The 17,613-nt window shown below is 49.8% G+C and overlaps 1 protein-coding gene across 16 annotated transcripts in view; it reads right to left on the minus strand.

The window, feature by feature from the left end:
* Positions 1-1,483: 1,483 nt before the first annotated feature.
* CAMK2G (calcium/calmodulin dependent protein kinase II gamma) overlaps positions 1,484-17,613 on the minus strand; it is a 165,861-nt gene continuing 149,731 nt past the window's right edge. For 4 of the 16 annotated variants that reach the window (XM_045024386.1, XM_045024383.1, XM_045024388.1 and 1 more), the window contains 6 exons: positions 16,019-16,132; positions 14,381-14,506; positions 11,689-11,764; positions 10,510-10,604; positions 9,132-9,377; positions 1,484-4,154 (listed from right to left, as the gene is read on the minus strand). In XM_045024386.1, coding sequence (XP_044880321.1) covers positions 9,145-9,377; positions 10,510-10,604; positions 11,689-11,764; positions 14,381-14,506; positions 16,019-16,132 — 644 coding nt within the window. In that variant the 3' untranslated portion in view covers positions 1,484-4,154; positions 9,132-9,144. Of the gene's footprint in view, positions 4,155-5,031; positions 5,179-9,131; positions 9,378-10,509; positions 10,605-11,688; positions 11,765-14,380; positions 14,507-16,018; positions 16,133-17,613 lie in introns of all 16 variants that reach the window. The other 12 variants (XM_045024394.1, XM_045024389.1, XM_045024390.1 and 9 more) reach the window with 8 other exon arrangements.

The raw sequence follows: 17,613 nt of genomic DNA on the forward strand, positions 1-17,613 counted from the left end.
CTGTAATAGTGTGGAAATGGTTTCTCCTGGTTACAATAGTAACTAAAACAGATTTCAAGACCAGTCATGCAGAAACCATTACTACCACTGTGGACAAGGGGTCATTTTCAGCATATACTGGGCCACACTGAAGTATATTTTTCTTCCAATAATATCTCGGTTGTGGTTTAGGGCTAACCTGGCAAGTGATCCTGTCTCTCAACACCAGAAATGATAGCAGGGCCTCTCTTCATCCCTGCAATTCAGGGGGCACTGGCATCAATGGAGGAGTCCTTGGAAGGCCATATTTTAATTCCCAGCAGACAGCACAGATTGCTCTTTATCCACCCCATGACGCAGGGGCAATTCTCCTCACTCTCGGGAGGAGACGTGATGTCCCATTGAGAAGTGGCCCTTGACACCTATCTGATAGGTGATAATAGTTACCTTCCAAGGGGATTCGCACAATGAAATGCTCACAGTGGGAGAGAAAAATTGTCTACATGAGCATGTTCCACACACGCTCTCACTGTTACACTACTGCCAGCACAGCTCCACCACGGGTGGTAGCAGGAAGCACACTAATGTAGCCAAGCCCTGGTGTTTTTACCCTCGTGTTTACTAGCCTGGCTCTGAGTAGGTCTTGACAAAAAAAAGTGTCAAAAAGTTGGCGCCCTGTGTATGCTAACATGGCCACTATTGCTACCACTAGTGGTGCAGCACAGGCCATGTAACATGGGCAGTGGCAGTGAGGGTGGGACTGAGAAAAATGTTGGTGGGGACAAGGCCTAGGTGATGTGAAAAGTCTACTGAAATATTATTTGTATTATGGGACTGGTCACAATTGGGGCCCCGTCACAATAGGTACTGTACTGACAGATGGGGTATACTTAGACTGCAGTTTTAACTTATGGCCAACATGTTTATAGTGTGAGCCTTCCCCTGACTTTTGCTCCAGGACACAAAACAGATGTGTGTCCTGGAATGAACACTGCTGGAGTTTCCAGACCTGCATGTGCAAACATGTTAGCAAATAAACACGACTTAGCTATCACGTAACTTGAGTTAAAAATGTCAAGGCCTGACAAACCCATAGCAAGAGAAATGTTCTTCCCCGAAGAGCTTGTAATCTAAGCAGAGAAGACAGACAAATGTTGGGAAAGGAAACAAAGGCTCGGATGTCCCCAAACAGCAAGTCAGTGGAAGGGTCAGATAGAGAACTCAGGTCTGCTGATGGATGCCCAGTCCAGGATCACTGGACCACACTACTAGGACTTACTCCCGAAGGTTCCACTGCCCACGTCTTTTCTGAAGGTCAGGAACCATCTCTTTGTTATGCATGTAGACCCACACATACATTAGGTGAAGCATCACGTGATCACAAATGCCACCTATAGATCTGCTGCTCCAAAAACACAGCTCTGAGAAAAGACTGTGTCCCAAAAGCCTCAAAGCCACATTGTCCCATGGTACAGAGAAGAAAGAAATGCCATTCAACTTTACGCCCTGTTTAAATGTTATTTTATTAAATATTTTCAGTTCAAGGTTTCATTGTAACAAAGCTATGAAGATTTTACCAACATTCAGACCAAACAAACACTAGCTAAACTTTGTTTTAATTATTTCTAAATCATGCAAAAATTCTGCATCAAATGCCTTCCATTTCCTGTTTAAAATGTGATATTTATAATATATATTATATAGATGCTTATATTAGCCCCGTAAGAGAACATTAAGAATGCTAAAGGTGTACAGCTATGTCTGATAATGGCCATACCAAGCTAAAGTTCTCATTAACTTAAAAGAATAAACAGAGAGCTTGTCTCCAAGACTGTGCAAAACCAAAACAACCCAAACATTTGTTAAGTTTTCTCTGAAAGATGCAGTTACTAAATACAGAGGGTCTTTTTTAATCATTAATAATCAATAGGTAAAGAGACAAGGAAAGATCAGACCTGAAGAAGGCATGCATAACTTTTTGTATTTCTCTTTTGAAAACTGCATAATTGTAATGTCCTGTTTGCTCTCAGCGTGGCCTTTTTTTAAAAAATCTGAATAAAATATCAAAGCTTTTCCTCTCCGCCTGACTCACTAGCTTAGTGCCCTCCTAAAAATGTTCTGAAACGATAAGAGACAGTGTTCACCCCCTCTTGTCTCAGTCTCCACACCCCACCCACACATGCGGTTGGGATGGTGGCGGAAGGAAGAAAACTATTTGTCCAGACAAACCCTGGGAAAGTATGAATGGCCTTTTCCTGCATCATGGATTAGCTGCTCTAGTCATGGGGTGGGATTGATTTAAGGCTCTTCCTTTAAAGGGGAGTGGAGGGATTTCCAGAGCAAGGCAGTAACTCCGCTCAGTGCTATAGCTTACGGGTCCTTCATCATTCCACTGAAAAAGGATCAAGGTATAATGTAGCCCTCCTTTTCCCTTAGAACCCATTACAACGTTGCCTTCTTTTAATATACTGTCTACTCTGTCCCTCAGGAGGGTAGGGATAACAAACCGTAAAGCCCCAGGACCAAATTTAGTGATTTGTAGTTGGAGGGACTTCAGCTAAAAGCTGATCCCAATATCCCACAATAATGACCGAGTCCCTGCCCTCCTCTTGATCAGGACACAGAAATCAGGGGGCCTCTTAGTGCTAAGAGAGCCTACTAAAAAGGCCTTTTGCTTCTCTTGGCCAGGATTAATTCATGACAAGTCAACAAAGTAATTCAACTTTCCCCTTCTAGCAAATAAAGGAAATGGACAGCATCCCCCAACAAAGGACGGAAGATGAATTTGCCCAAAGGACAAGCATCAGAAGGTCTGTAGTAACTACCTTTCCCCTCTGTATCATGAGGCTTGAAGCCCTCTGTCTACAGTCTGCTGAGATTCTGAGCGGATTGTTCTATGAATTACATCATCACCATGAAAAAACAGAAAAGCTAGCCAAAAGAACACCAGGACACATGACACTTACAGAACAGATGGGGGGAGAAGCACCTGCCCTGGGTTGCTGGCTCCCTCTGCTATTTTACCAGAGAACAAAAAAAAAAAAAAAAAAAATCAAACTGGAAGCTGGTGAGCTCCTTAATTATATGGGTGCATATTTTTCAGTATCAAACACAAGCTAATGATGCATCATATAGAGGTGGATGCGTGAGTCTTCATAAAAACATAATACTAGTTTTCTCATCTGCTTCCTAAGGAACATGTGTTCTGCAGCACTGCGGATCCCAGCTACACTACAAGAAAAAGAAAAGCAATAAAAGAAATCCCATACATGTACCCTCTTCCTCTAAAAACCTTTGCTCTTAACTCTTCTTTTGTCAGCTGGCCACAAACCTTCGTGTTTGGCCAAGGAGTGGCCACTTCTAAAACCAGGATCTCTCAAGAGCAAGCTCCTATTTATATTTTTATTTAAACCATTTTTTTTAATAGTCCCCTTTTCCAGCCTTGGTTTTACTCGACAGCCCGTTTCGTTTTTAGGAATTCTGTGGGCTCTGGCGACTGAGCAGCCAGCTTTCCGCAGCATCCGCACCACGCTGAAGACTTAAGAAGAAACTCGGGCTGAAGTCAGTCTGCTGGGCAGTGGGGAGTGGAGAAGTGTCATTCCTCCACCTTTCCCTCCCATTCTTCATTTAGGCCCCTCCAGTGTCTCCTTGCCACCTCTCACGGATTAAAGTCACAGCACAACCTGAATGCAATGTTAGCTTCCACCTTGCCTTTGTGGAGCAGAGTTCAGCAATCCGCTGCTCAAGCTGCCGCCTCCTCCTCGCGCTCTCTCGCCTTCCCTTTTGCTTTCCCCCTCGCTCGGTTTCTGAAAGATGCTCCAGTTGATGCCATTTCGTCAGCCCTGGGGGAGGGGGTGTTGGACAGTCTGTCATTTATTTATCATTATTCCGGTTTATTTTATTTTTTTTTAATACAAACAACATGTCTCTCTTAGATTTAAAAAACACCTTCGTACAGCAGAAACAGACACGATGGATCCATGGAAAACAACAGAAAGGCGGCAACGCCTGGAGCATCAGATGCATGCAGGGTTTCGTGCATTTGGCTGCTGCCGCTTTGTAATTTGTAATTTTTTTTAAACGTCAAAACGGACATGACCGTCGCTGTCACTCAGGCACTCCAGAGCTGCTTGCTTAGAAGATATTGCCCTCCAGCTGCGTATCTCCAAAAGCTGCTGCAACCAGGAGGCGGCAATGTCCACCCAGAAAGGAGAGAAAAGAACGGGGAGGGAGAAGGAAGAGAAATAAAGCCAAAAGTTAGCTGCACAATTTATATAGAAACTCTCCCACAGCATACCAGGCAGGGAGAAAACGCTACAAGTGATCCAAGAGAAAGGAACACCTCATTACACACAGTCCGCACCGGAGCTGGGCTGGGAAGGTGCACCCCTGCAACACCCCAGGACGGGACCCTTCCTTCCCACCCACCCCCTGTACTCCAGGCTGGGAGGACGAATCTCCACTGGTATGGTGAGAAGGGACACTGCTATTGCAGTTGCTGCTTTGCTATGGGGCCCAGTTATAGCAGAGGGAAACTTTCCTCACATGGTGCTTTAGAGGAGGGGAAGATGAATCCCAGCACTCCAGCGACAGGGGACAGTGTGGAAGGAATTGTCTGACTGGACCATACCAAACCTGGGGTCCAAAGCCCAGCCCCAGACGCCTCAGAGGAGGGTGTCAGACACCCCAAAGTGCGTGGTTATGGAATGACCTGCCCGTAGGGGCAGTTGCTTCCTCACCCTGAGTTACAGGTCAGCTCCTGCCTGGTGGAGGTGGGTTTATAACCCTGCATACTGTTTGGTTTTCTTTTTAAATCTTGTCTCATGTAACTCTGGATGTCCCCCCTATCTGTATAAACCACCAGTCTCTTTCTGGGTCCTGCTAAGCTGCTGGCCTCAGTGATGTCTTGTACAATGAATTCCAAGGTCTAACTGTGTGTTGTGCTAAAAAAAGGATTTCCGTTCAGCAGTTCTAAATTTGCTGCTTTTTATTCTTGTATCATGAAAAGGTAACTAGGACTATCTGATTTACCTCATCTCTACTACTCCCCACCTTGGATACCTTTATCACGTCCTCTCGGACTCCCCTCCGCTCTATGGTAACAGTCCAATTCTTCTCTGCCTCTCTCTTCACATGGAGGTTTTCATATCTCTAAATTATGCTCATCACTGGACTTCCTGTAATTCTGCTATATCCTGTCTAAAGTGGAGTGACCAGAATTGAACTCAGTATTCCAGGAGAGAGTGAACCACTGATGTATATTATGGTATTATAGTATTTTTAGTATTATCCTCCATCCCATTCCTTCTCCATCTTAATACCTCAGTGTATTTTGACCATTGCTCCATACTGAGCATGTTTGCGGACAGCTGTCTACAATTCCGCAGCCTTTATCCTGGGCGGTGACAGTTAATGTAAAGCCCAGCAATGGGGGCAAGCAGTTTACACTGGTTCATGATTTGTTTCAATATTGTTTCAGCCAGCGTGACCTGTTACCAAAAGGAGGGTTGCAGGGCTATCCTTTCCAGGAGCACCTTTTCCAAATATAGCTATACCATTTGCTACCCTCCAGTCCAGCAGCTGATTTTAGTGAGAAATAACCCAGCCTCCTCATTTACTGCTGAGGGCTCCAGCATGGCAGTGGGGAGCACCGGCCATTGGCTGCATGGAGGAGGGCGGCCACCCTGCAGTCCTCCCCCACACTTCTCCAGGACACAGACCTCTGGGGCAGGCCCAGCCCTTGTGCTGTGTCAGGGTTGGGTGCAGCCTCACAACCAAGTTTGTGTTCGGGGAATGGGGGGAGGACAGCAGGGTGATCTCCCACCTCTGTGTAGCCAGTGGCCTGAGCTCCCACTGCCATGCTGGAGCCTCCACATTTATTGACAAATAAAATTAGCAGAACTTTAAAATATTTGGCACACAATTTTTAATATTTTGGTGCAGAATTCCCTCAGGAGTAGCAAGTGAAGCATTTTACCAGGGTTAGCAGCATTGCGCCAGGAACACCAGGTGTGGGCAGGCAGGCTCAATCCAGAAGGATCCAAGTATGGAGGGATCCCGGTGTGGGGTCTCTGTGTAAGACAATCTGGGTGCAAGTAGCTCAGTGTGTGGGGCGATCTGGGGGAGCATCTGGATGCACAGAGGCTCATGGGGGTGGGGGTGCTCTGGGTGCAGGGGCAATGGAACTCTGCCAGAGAGGGTCCAGGTGAAGGTGGTTGGGGCTCAGCAGGGAGGATGGAACTCTGCAGGGGGGGTCTGGATGGCTCAGTGGGGATCCGGGTGCTTGGTGGGGTGGGGATCTGGGTGCAGCTGGGTGGGAATCCAGGTGTGGAGGGTCAATGGGGCAGTCCAGGTGCATAGAGGGTGGGGCTCATCATGGTGGGGGTTTGAGTTCCGAAGTCTCAGTGGGGGGGAGGGGGGGTGTCTCTGGATGCAGGGGGTGAGACTTGGTGGGGTCAGGGTATTGGGAGGGGGTCTAGATTAATGGGGGTTGGGAGGACAGGGGGTGGGTCTGATCTGCCCCAGCCCGGGTGTCCCCAGCCCCACTTCTCCTCCCCTTGCAATGATTTACCTCTCCACCAACTGCTCCAGGCACCCGAAACGACATGCCTGCACTGCTGGGGAGGGGGCGTGTGATCACTCTTGCAGCTTCCCTTTGCTTCCCCGTCAGAAAGTCATTTTTCTGCAGGGAAGCAAAGAAATCTGCACGGGACAGGAATTGTGTGTGCACGTAGTGGCGCATAATTCCCCCAGGAGTACTCATTCTTAAGCTCCGTCAGAATTCTTGGGTGCAACCCTGTGGGTCTGGTGACCTGTTGCTCCTTAATTTATCCAGTTTGTTCCAGCACCTTCTCTTTTGACACCTCAGTCTCTGACAGCTCCTCATCTGTGTTACCAGAAAAGAGTAGGTGCAGGACAGGGCTCATGCCCTGTGGTGAAAACTGATGCAAAGAAATCATTCTGCTTCTCTGCAATATCCTTATCCTCCTCATTTTCTCCCTTTACTCCCTGGTAATCCAGTGGATCCACCAATGCTCCTACAGGCTTCCCCCCTCTGATATACTGAAATTGTTATTGATTTTGTATCTTTGGCTACTTGCTCTTCAAATTTCATCTTAGCCCTCCCAGTTCCCATCAGACATACTGCTTGGCATAATTTATGGCCCCTTACGTTGTCTTCATTACTGCTGAACTGTTCTAGAACACACTGGAGGAGAAGCTATTCTTGATTTAGGCCTTGTCTACAATAGGAAATTAGTTTGGTGTAATTGTGTTGCTCAGGGGTGTGGAAAATCCACACCTCTGAGTGATGCAGTTAAACCAACCTAACCCCCAGTGGAGACAGTGCTAAGTCGACAGGAGAATTCTCCCATCAACCTAGCTACCGCCTCTCAGGGAGGTGGGGTACCTACACCAAGAGGAGAGCCCTTCCCGTTGGCATAGGTAGCTGAAGCAGTGCACCTGCGCCACTGTAGTATTTTAAGTGTAGACAAGTCCTTAGTCCTAAGCAATACACCCGACTACATTCAAGACATCACTGTCGTTGAGCCACTTAGTAACAGTGACGATGGTATAATGAAGTTCAACATCCTCTGGGAAGAAATCATAGAGAACCTCACCCGGTGACACTCAATTTAGAAAAAGGCATTTTTAAAAAAGGGAGGAATCTAGGCAAAACGGTTCTACTGTTAGGAAACTTAAATTCTTGGACTCAGCATGACAGCTACATAGGCACACATAAGAAAGGATGCATAAGGCATGCACACATCTCAACCCAAGAGAACGCAAGAAGATAAGTAAACCAGCATGGCTAAATAATAAGCTTCAAGAGGTTATCTGAGCCAAACTGGTATTCTTCAGAACCAGCTGTTCCAAGAAGCAATTGTTTGACAGTGTCAACAAACTGATTAGTCAAACTTTGCCCCATTGTGATGTTTGACCATTTTGTATGTGGCCAGTTCAAGTTGCCCAATATTACCATTTCATTAGCTTTATTTGCCTTTGATCTTTCTCTTGGTACATTCAAAATCCTTTTGCTGATTAGAAAGTCAGTATTAACACTCTAATATATTTGTATTCTTATGGCTTGGGATTTGTATCCCTATAGACTGTAGTCTATGGTCCTCTCTACTTTGACACTGCCTCATTAAAACTCTAGGGAATTGTTAAGCTCTGGAGCAACTTCCCCACCTACCTCTCCAACCTCATCTGTTCTTCCCTGTATTGTTTATAGCCAGGTATTAGAGTACCCCACTGACTTAGCATTGCCTCATGCTCCTGGAGCACCTGTCACATCAAGCTCTCTTGCACTGCCAGCCAGTCTCATTCACATATGTTTGCTTTTATGTTCCTCACTGCTATGCAGACGTTTATAGTTTGCATGTGGGGCTGAATACCTATTTGTACTCAACACTTCAGTCTAACACCCTTTTACTTTTCTGCAATTTTACCTCTGGTATCTCAACCTGCCCACCCCTGTTCAGCTGTAATTTCTGTCTGCTCTTTCCCTGGTTCCTTGCCTTTGTGTGACTGACATTGTTAGAAAAGATCCATGTCTGACCTACTTGCTCTTCAGGCAACTCTCCCCATGTTCCTACTTTAAATAATCTCCCAAGACCTCATTACATTTTCTGCCTAGCAATGGGACCTGCCTGCACCCCAGGACCAGAGAGGCGGAGCCCAGCACACTACAGCCAAGAACCCAACCCCACCCCCGCCCCAGAGCCAGGCATATGCCTTCCCTCCGCAGTCCAAGGCCAGAGTGCATAACCTGACCCAAGTGCCCCAGGTTAGTGCCTGGCGGCCCCGGGAAGGCTGGCCCAGCACTACTGTATCCCTTGGAGGCGGTTGTAGCACTCTGAGATCCTCAGTAAGGGGCTATACCTGCAGGGTGTGACTCCCATCTGCCAACAGAGCGAGCTCATCACCTCCTTATGGCGCACGCTCAGGGAAAGGGATACCTGGGGTGGAGAGAGGGCTGAGGGAAACGTTTCACTATCTTAGCTCCACTCTGCCTGCAGCCAGTTAGTAAACGAACATCCCTTAGAGCCTGGTTAATGGCCTCTCAACATTCTGGGCTTCCGATACTTCACTGCCACGTACAGCTGCCATGGCCCCGTGGTAAGTCATCTGCCCTCCTCGCTGGAGCGTACCTGTGTTTGATCCTCACTGGAGCGGAGCGGCAGGGGCCCCAGAGCAGTGATAGTGGACGTTCAGCCACTTGCCATCGCGACGGTGCCAGACGCGGGTCTCTTCAGACTGTGTGGTGCGGGGCCGGCCCTGGCCATCGATGTACTGAGTCAGGCGGATGTAGGCAATGCAGGCTGCGTCTTCGCCGATGACATGGACGTGGGGGTTCAGGATGGTGGTGTGGATTGGCTTGTTGTTCTTGGACAGTACTGGGATGACATACAAAACCATCAGCTTCAAGGCCTCGCACACCACTACTTCTACTGTCCCCGTTTCCTTCTCCTCCCACCTGCATCCTAGACCGCAGCATCTCCTGCTCCCAACATTCCCCAGGCACAACCCAGCCACTTCTCTTCCTCCCCAAATTCAACACCCTCACCCCTAAAGTTTCCTGACCCTTCAGCTCCCATTTGCTCTGCACAGAGCACATTCCACAGTCCAGGCATCAGTGTTGCCAGCGCCTCAATTAAAGGGTCATTCTCATTCTCAGACGTTACCTGCAGCACAACTGTGAGTGAGGGCCCTTCAAGGCTAGCCAGGACCTCCCTGGGCACCAGCAGGCCTCAGTGAGTGACAGGCACTTCAGGACTGCCATGCAGACAGTGAGAAAGAAGCGACCAGGGCCCCTTCACCTCACAAGCCAAGGATCAGAGTGTGCTAAGGGGCCCTTTCCCCAAGATCGGCCATATGCAGCAGCTCAGGATAGCAGCTCACTTCCCTTGCCCCACACTGTGGTGACTCCTGGGGATGTAGGCAGGACAGGAAACCACAGGGGTGTTATTTAAGGGAAGGACAAACCCACACAAGGGCATTTGCTGGGTTTGCCTTCCCAGCCATACAGACAAGGTGTCCCCCCCTCTGACCCAGTTACCAAAGGGTTCACCAGGGTTTGGGATCTGAACCAGGCGTGTGGGACCTCAACTTGGAGAAATTCTGAGAGCAGTACACTGCAAAGAGCTGCGCCCTGGCATGTGTGACAGAGAGTACCCCTCCCACCCCTATGACTGGGCAGGGTTCTCCAGCTGAGCTGGGTTAGCGTCTCTTTCCCCTTTTACACTAACTGGAAACCCAGTGTCTTGGTCCCTTTGAACAACCGGTTCCCACTCCGACAATGTACTTTGTGCCAGACTAGCCCCACTCCCAGGGCGAAGAGAAATGAGGAAAACAGATACCTCAGTGAAGGAGGAGAGAAAGTGCTGGATCTGAATAACCCTTCACAGTTCACCCACATTAAACCCTGGTGTCCATGGACAGTCTAAGAGAACTGCAGCCATTTCCCAAGATAGGGCAGAGAGGTGTGGAGGAGGGGGCTGCTGGCATTGCTGGAATCTGCCCACTCACAGTTCTCAAAGTAAAACTTGTGGAAGTCCATCCCCTCGACTAGGTTCCCCAGTGCTTCGGGTTCAAACGAGGTCAGGCCCGGGTCACAGATCTTCCTGCAAAGAAAAAGGAATATTCTTGCCTTAGGGATTTTACCCCCTTGTCAACCTCTCAGAGCTGTCGCCTTTGTGACAAAGTGGGACTGTTCTTAATGTTTCCTCTGCATACTGTGTGGGTGCCTCAGTTTCCCCTATGCATTAAAAGTCTCCATTGTGCATAAATGGCTGACAATCTGTCTCCTAGCAACAAATGGCCAGGGCCCTTCTCCCCTTGCAAGGGGATAGCTAAAGGTGAACAAAGAGATCAGGTGACCTCCTGGCCTGGGAAAGAGACAAAGGCCAGAAAGGAGGGGCTGGAGGGGGTTTCAGTTTGGAGCTGGCTGGGAAATGGAGAGGGGCGTCCCGACGGAGCTTGGGCTTCCCAATGGGGCTGTGGCCTCCCTGGGGCCCCCAGATGGACCTAACTAAAGGGGGTCCTGTTGTCTGTACTGGCAAGACCTGTTTTGGACTGTGTTCCTGTCATCTAAATAAACCTTCGGTTTTACTGGCTGGCTGAGAGTCATGGTGAATCGCAGGAAGCCGGGGGTGCAGGGCCTTGTCTCCCCCACACTCCATGACAGCCCTTTCTCGGACTAGCCCCAAAGTCCTGGGGCTATTTTGTGCCATATTGCTAGCTCCCTGTGCTTATTCAGACACGCCACTCGGCTGGGACTGAGATCCATGTTTACTACCCAGAGCTGGTGTGTTTCCTTCTGTTCTGTGGTCCAGTCAAGCATCCAAGCATGTATCACACACAGTTTGTCCTTTAATCCTATCTCCTTCCAACCCCCACCGATCATCCCCATCTCCCTCGGCTCCTGCATCATAGGACTTCCAGATGTGCTCCTTTGACGGTAACCCTTCCTGGTATCTGCCTGGTGTCTGCCTTACTCCTGGTACCAAGTGTTCATTTAAAGAGCCCCCTTGGCTCTAACCCCCCAGCTGCAGTTGTCAGAGTGGGACCCCTGCCCTCGAGCGAGGCACACAGGCTATCCAGTGCAGTGGGGAGCCATCCAGACAACAAGGCGGAGAGGGTTATGCTTCTGCCTCTCGCCCACAGGCTGGCATGTAGAAACTGAATGCCCAGTGACACCGTACTTACGTGTATGCATCAAAGTCTCCATTGTTGATGGCTTCAATCAGCTGCTCTGTTATCTTAATGATCTCTTGTTTGCGCACTGTGGGTGAGAAGTAAAGATAACTATGTATCTGCCTTGACTGGAAGGAAATGAGACAATCAAGCACCTCCTACTGGCCCTGATCTCACAGGAGGTGCTCCTGCACTCCAGAGATGCGTGGTAATGGCAGCCATCTACGTGGTCAGTGGTATGAAAGGGAAATAGTGACCCCAGGATGCAGGGAGAAGGGGAATAAAGACATCGTCTCATCCTCATTTTCTTCTCCAAAAGCAGGCCTGTCCCAGGAGCCTCATCGTCCCCCGACAGCCCGGGCTGCTTCCAGGGACTGCAAGGAAGGGCCCCGGTCACTGAACAGGCCAACACAAAGGAAAACATAAAACCTGGTACCAGCTGTTGGAAGGGAAGCCTCCCCGCCCATGACATCTTCGTATAGGAGAGGCCACAACAAGATCAAGCCGGCCAAAAAAATCCCTCAGCAATTTACCTATGACCATCAGCAACACTCCCCAGATGGCGAGTGCTGCAAACATGTCATCGGGACACACGCAGCGACAGAGTCCACAAGCTAGTGAGGCAGCTAAAGCAGAACAGATTGCTGGCTCTACGGGGCTGGGCCTCATCCACCTCACAGTAGCCCATGCTTTGGACACAGCTCCCTGTAACTGGCTTCAGGGCTCTCAGCACTCAACTAGCACTGCCACTTCACGTAGTTTGCTCAGCTGACATTCACGTGGCTGGATTTACTGCCTGTTGCTGTCCCAGTCCTCTCTGGCCAGCACGCCTATTTTCTCCGGTCAGCTGTACGCAGCCCAGCTCCCCTCATCTTGCCATCCTTACCACTGATATCAAAGCACCTAGCACTGAAGCAAAGCCTGCACAATGAATGGACTTTATTACAACTCTCAGTAGCAGTCCTTAGGGGCTCGCTAGAACTAATCTTTCCTTTGGAGTTTGCATACCTGAGTACACACTGATCCCAGCGCTACATCCGTATACACCATACACACGCATGCATCTACGCATATACCCAAGGCCTCCTACACCTGCCTCCCCCACGCAGGCTTTGTAAGTGAAGGTATTGTATAAACTGCTGGCACACTCTCGGATGTGCCAACGAGGTGATATCTGTAAAGCTACAAAATAAATAACCTAAGTATTGCTATTGTCACCAGCTATCTGAAGCCACCCATCCCCCCCACACACTTCTAACACCAACTGGCCAATTTAGGGTGCAAAAGGGTAATCTCAGCTGGTGTGAGAGGTGACCACACCCACTTCTGAGATCCACCAAGGAAGTTCTGCTATGCAGCTCCCCACAGATACATTTCAACCAGTAGCGTGATGTCATCACAGTAACCGAACAGGTCCTGGCAGTGGGGCTGCTGTACTGTAGCGTAGTGTGTTATTTGTGCACCAATGAGCATGGGAAATGAATCAAGGGGGTGCACTGGGTTACACTGGCTATGAAATGATGCTTCATGAGCAAGTCATTTGGTGTCTCTTCCCTATGAGGACAAATGGCAAATGGGGTCTCCCACCCAGTGCAGAGAGTACAGCACCTCGAGAAGGAACCCCAGGGGCTGGGGGAAGAGCAGAGAAAGATCTCCTTTGGGATGAGTGAAGAAGCCTAAAGCCACAAGAGCCTTGGGCTAGCTCATCTCAGAGGGTCTCCAGCTCAACATGCACAGCAACATTCACTCCACACAAAGCCAGTACACAACACTGTGCTGTGCCCTGGTGTTTACTGTACGCCCTGAGCTACCATGGCGACAGAGGTGGTGTGTACCCTTACCTCCGAGGGTGGGCACCCCCTGGCTTTCACACAGCAAGGCACTCCTGCCTCCCAGTCAAGATGGAAGTCAGCACGGCCTCCCCTGCTTCCTCTTCTAGGAAGGGTAATTGAGGACCAAACAAGAGCGGTCTACTGAAACCCTTCCCGCCATGTACTGTCTCACACACCTTGGATGATACTGTCTGGGTGCTGCCAGTGGGAGGCTCACATGGCTGTATCTCCCCTAGCATTGCCTGGTAGTATCTCCACAAGTGAGGAACACAACACAGTAACTAAGGCCCTGCCCACACTACAACTTTTAACCAAGTTTGTAGCCACTTCAAGGCACGGTTGGCTTTAAACATGGCTTGTGTACACACACACACACACACACACACACTGACCGTGTGTTCCACCACATAGCTGTCCTCCCGCAACCGGCTCCCCACACTGGTCTGCAGTGTACCTGGAACCCAATAATCACGCCTATGTAAGTGGTTTGGGCCGACCCTCTTTCCAGAGCATGTGGCCCCATGTGCTGCTTGTGCCACTCTGCAGTCATGTCCTTCAGGCATTGCATCCCTTGCTGAGGAAGTATGGGACATCTGCCTGGAATCTCCCAGAATGCACTCACACAAGTGCAGCTGGCAGCTGCAATGGGAGAAACTATTGTATGTGGACGTGAACTGAGCCATGTTACTCAATGTGACTGTGCCTCTAGCTGGCTACAAGGGTCACCCCTGTAGCTGTAGCATGGAAGGGCAACTGGCCCCCTCAAGCAGGGACCAGGAGTACAAGGCGCATAAGGATGAAGAAGAGGAGGGTAACTAGACGTCTAGAATTAGTTGCACTACTCCACTACTGCTAGCCAACCACTAACTTACACGCTGCACTGTTAAGTACAAACGGAACTACGGGAGTTAGCAAAGGCTCCGACTGAGCACGCTCTAACTCCAGTGTCTGCCCTGGGCTGTCCCAGGCAAGAAGCTTCTCCTCACAAGACTGCGTGGCTGCAAAACAAACGTAAGCATTAAAATAATATTAAAAACCCAAACAACAGAATGCAAAATAAAACCAACAAAGAAGCTCACCACACAGCCCCAGCCCCCATCATCTTCCAGGCTGGCTCCTGTCACGCCGTGTGGGCTGCACAATGCTCAGAAGGACATTGGCAGGGAAAACCCTTCGGAGCACAGCAGAAATCTCACTGATGCCAAAGGACTTGGCATGCCCTGAAGCAGCCCACCCTCTCAGGTCAGTGACTGAGCGGCACAGGGGAGAATGGGGGGAAATGAGCAGGAAATCCAAATCACCACAAATCTAAGGCAGGAGGAGTGGGAGGGGAGAATGCTTCCTCGCTCAGCAGAGAGGGGGCTAGGCACTTTGCACTGCACCACAGCCAGGGCGGCTGGACACGGGAGGAAGCCATGCTGGAGGGGGCACAGCAGTTTGGAGTTAACAGATCATTTCCCTTCCCAGCTGGCCACGGAGGACCCTCTCCCCCAGTCACTATACCTATCAAAGCCACACATTCTTGAAGATGCTTCCAAATGGGAGGCGCAACCATTTCACCAAACGAGCTAACAGAGAGGTCTGAGTGGGGGCAGCAAAGGAGGGACAAGAGGAGAGGGCAGCTATTTCCTCCCACCCATTACAGACAGCTTGATAGGAGGGCTCCCAATACCCCCAGGCATCACTACACTTGTGGCCTTTTCCACTACGGTCCCCTCTGGGTAGGCCGTGAGACCACTAGGAGAATGGACCCAGACAGATTGTTCCGGGACATGCCTACAGGGAGGGGCATGGATAGCCGGACCACCTGCTCTTACAGTGTCTTCTGCTGCCAGGATGCTACAGAGCCGACAGATTCAGGGAAGACCCAGGAGAACATGTGATAACTGACGGGATTTTTCAGCTCCAAACACACTGAGGCACTGAGCGAGACACACAACAGAGACGCATACGCAGAGGGAAAGCCCCTCCAGAGTCAAGGCTACACAAAGAGCTCCAGACACGGCAGAAGGCACAGGGAAGGGATCTTCCAGCTGCCACAGCCCTACTCTCGGAGAACCCTGTGGGGCGACTCACCCTACTACTGGTACTCGGCACTTCCATGGCACCTTCCCATCTGAGGAGCTCAAAGCTTGTCACAAACAGGAAACAATTCAGCCTCACACCACCCCGAGTGTCAGGCCAGTCTCATTCCCATTTTACAGCTGGGCAAACTGAGGCACGAGAGGCAACGTGACTTGTGCAACGTCACCCAGTGAGTGTCACTGCAGAGAATGCCATGCCTTATCCACAGAGAAGCAAGGGAATGGAATTAGCCAGGATGAGGGTCCACTTTACAGGGGGCTCTGGAGAATTTCAGCATGTGGGGGAGGGGAGATGGATTTATTTATGTGCTGAAGTACTGGAAATGAAAATCCACCCTCTGGAAGGGAACTGGGGAAAGGAAGGTTATGGGGAGGGTGGAGGGAGGGTGGGGAGGATGCTGTGGAGCGCTGCACCCCTGGACTTACTGGCTGAGAAACAGAGAGAAAGCTGGGACTGCATGGACTCAGTCTGTGTTTTGCTCTCACTGTGCCTCCGTCCTTCAAGCACTGAGCTGCCATCCCCGGTGGAGAGAGGGGGAGCTAGCATGGCAGGGAATTAAAAACACAAAAACAAACAAAACACGCAGTTCAGTAAATAAAAAAAGAGAAAGGAAGGAGAACATTAAAGAAACCACATTGCTGGGCACAGAAACCTGCAAAGAGCACCCTCCAGCACAAAGGCAAGCAGCCTGCGCTACGGCATGGTCCCTCAGTAGAACTGCGTGCTCCTTTCAGCCCTGCTACACTCCAACCAATTGCTCACTGAGGCATCACTGACCACGTGCTTAGAAGCTGTCTACTGCTCCGCTGGCATCAGCCTGTCCTCATACACCTGCCTAGTCTATCTCATTCAAACTCAGCAGCAGCAAAATAGCTCCTCACTCCCCAGGGGCCTGGCTGTGTAGGGAGCTGAGGACTCCAGGCTTTGCATAGCAATGGAAGGAGGATGAATTTCTTGGCTCGAGTGACAAATACATTGTAAACAGGGAAAGATACCCGCAGTGTGTCTGTGTGTGATAGAGAAAAGGGGGTCCTGCTTCTGAGCCTCTCATTGGATTTCAACTTCTGGTGAGCTAACTGCTTTGGGGGAGGAGTTAAATAAGGAAGCATTTGGTGAGTGCTGGCACTCTTAGAAGTAAAGGGATAACAGTACTAGCCAGAGCTAGGCACAGTGCAGACAGTAACTGTGCAAGCTTCTTCCCTGCCACCACCCCTTCACTGCAGCATCTTCTGCTCTTCCAAGTCCTAAGAAGATACCCCCACAGCTCAGTCAGTAAACGCCAATTCTGAGCCGCAGCATCCCTGCCATTCCAGCCTTAGGTTCCCTACATAGCCCCTCAATGCATCTTATCCCGACCCATGGTCCCCTTGCTATGCCAGTTCCGACCCTCTCCTCTTTCTTCACAGCTCTGCTAATGCCCTTCACTCTGGACCTGCAGCACCCACTGCTCCAGTTCTGGGCCTCTGCCAAGCACAAATTGCCAATGGTATTGGGCTTCAATAAAGAGCAACTTCACAATGTGGACAGTTATCTATTCGAGATTAAAGAGTACAAATTGGTTTCTGACCCATGTCTCCAGGGATCAGAGGCTACATATTCCACTAGCCATTACTAATCTCCTGAGTCATCCAGTCCCCAAACCTCAAGTTGGCTTCATTCTATCCTCACTTTGGAAAGAAGTGAGGACTACAGCATTAGCATGTGATGAGGTCAGGTCTCCCCTTGAAATTGGACCTGTATTAGAGAGTTTGTCCAGCCAGCAGTATGTGTCTCTGGTCCCCATGACTCCTCAGAACAGCTGCCAGCAGATCACTATGCAGCAAGTCAGGAATCATCCCAGCTGATTGATGTGGTATCAGTGAGAACAGCCCCCTGAGCCTGGCAGGGCTAGAACTAGTGCTGTCCTGGGTGTTTGACAGAACAGACTTTGGTTGTAAGGGGTGGGAGAGTACCTGTGCCTCACTGCTTCCTACTGCCTCTCCTCCACCCAAGAGAGAGACTTCAGAATTTGCTCCCAGGG

The sequence above is a fragment of the Mauremys mutica genome, chromosome 7, assembly GCF_020497125.1.
Source record: "Mauremys mutica isolate MM-2020 ecotype Southern chromosome 7, ASM2049712v1, whole genome shotgun sequence".
NCBI classification, from domain to species: domain Eukaryota; kingdom Metazoa; phylum Chordata; order Testudines; family Geoemydidae; genus Mauremys; species Mauremys mutica.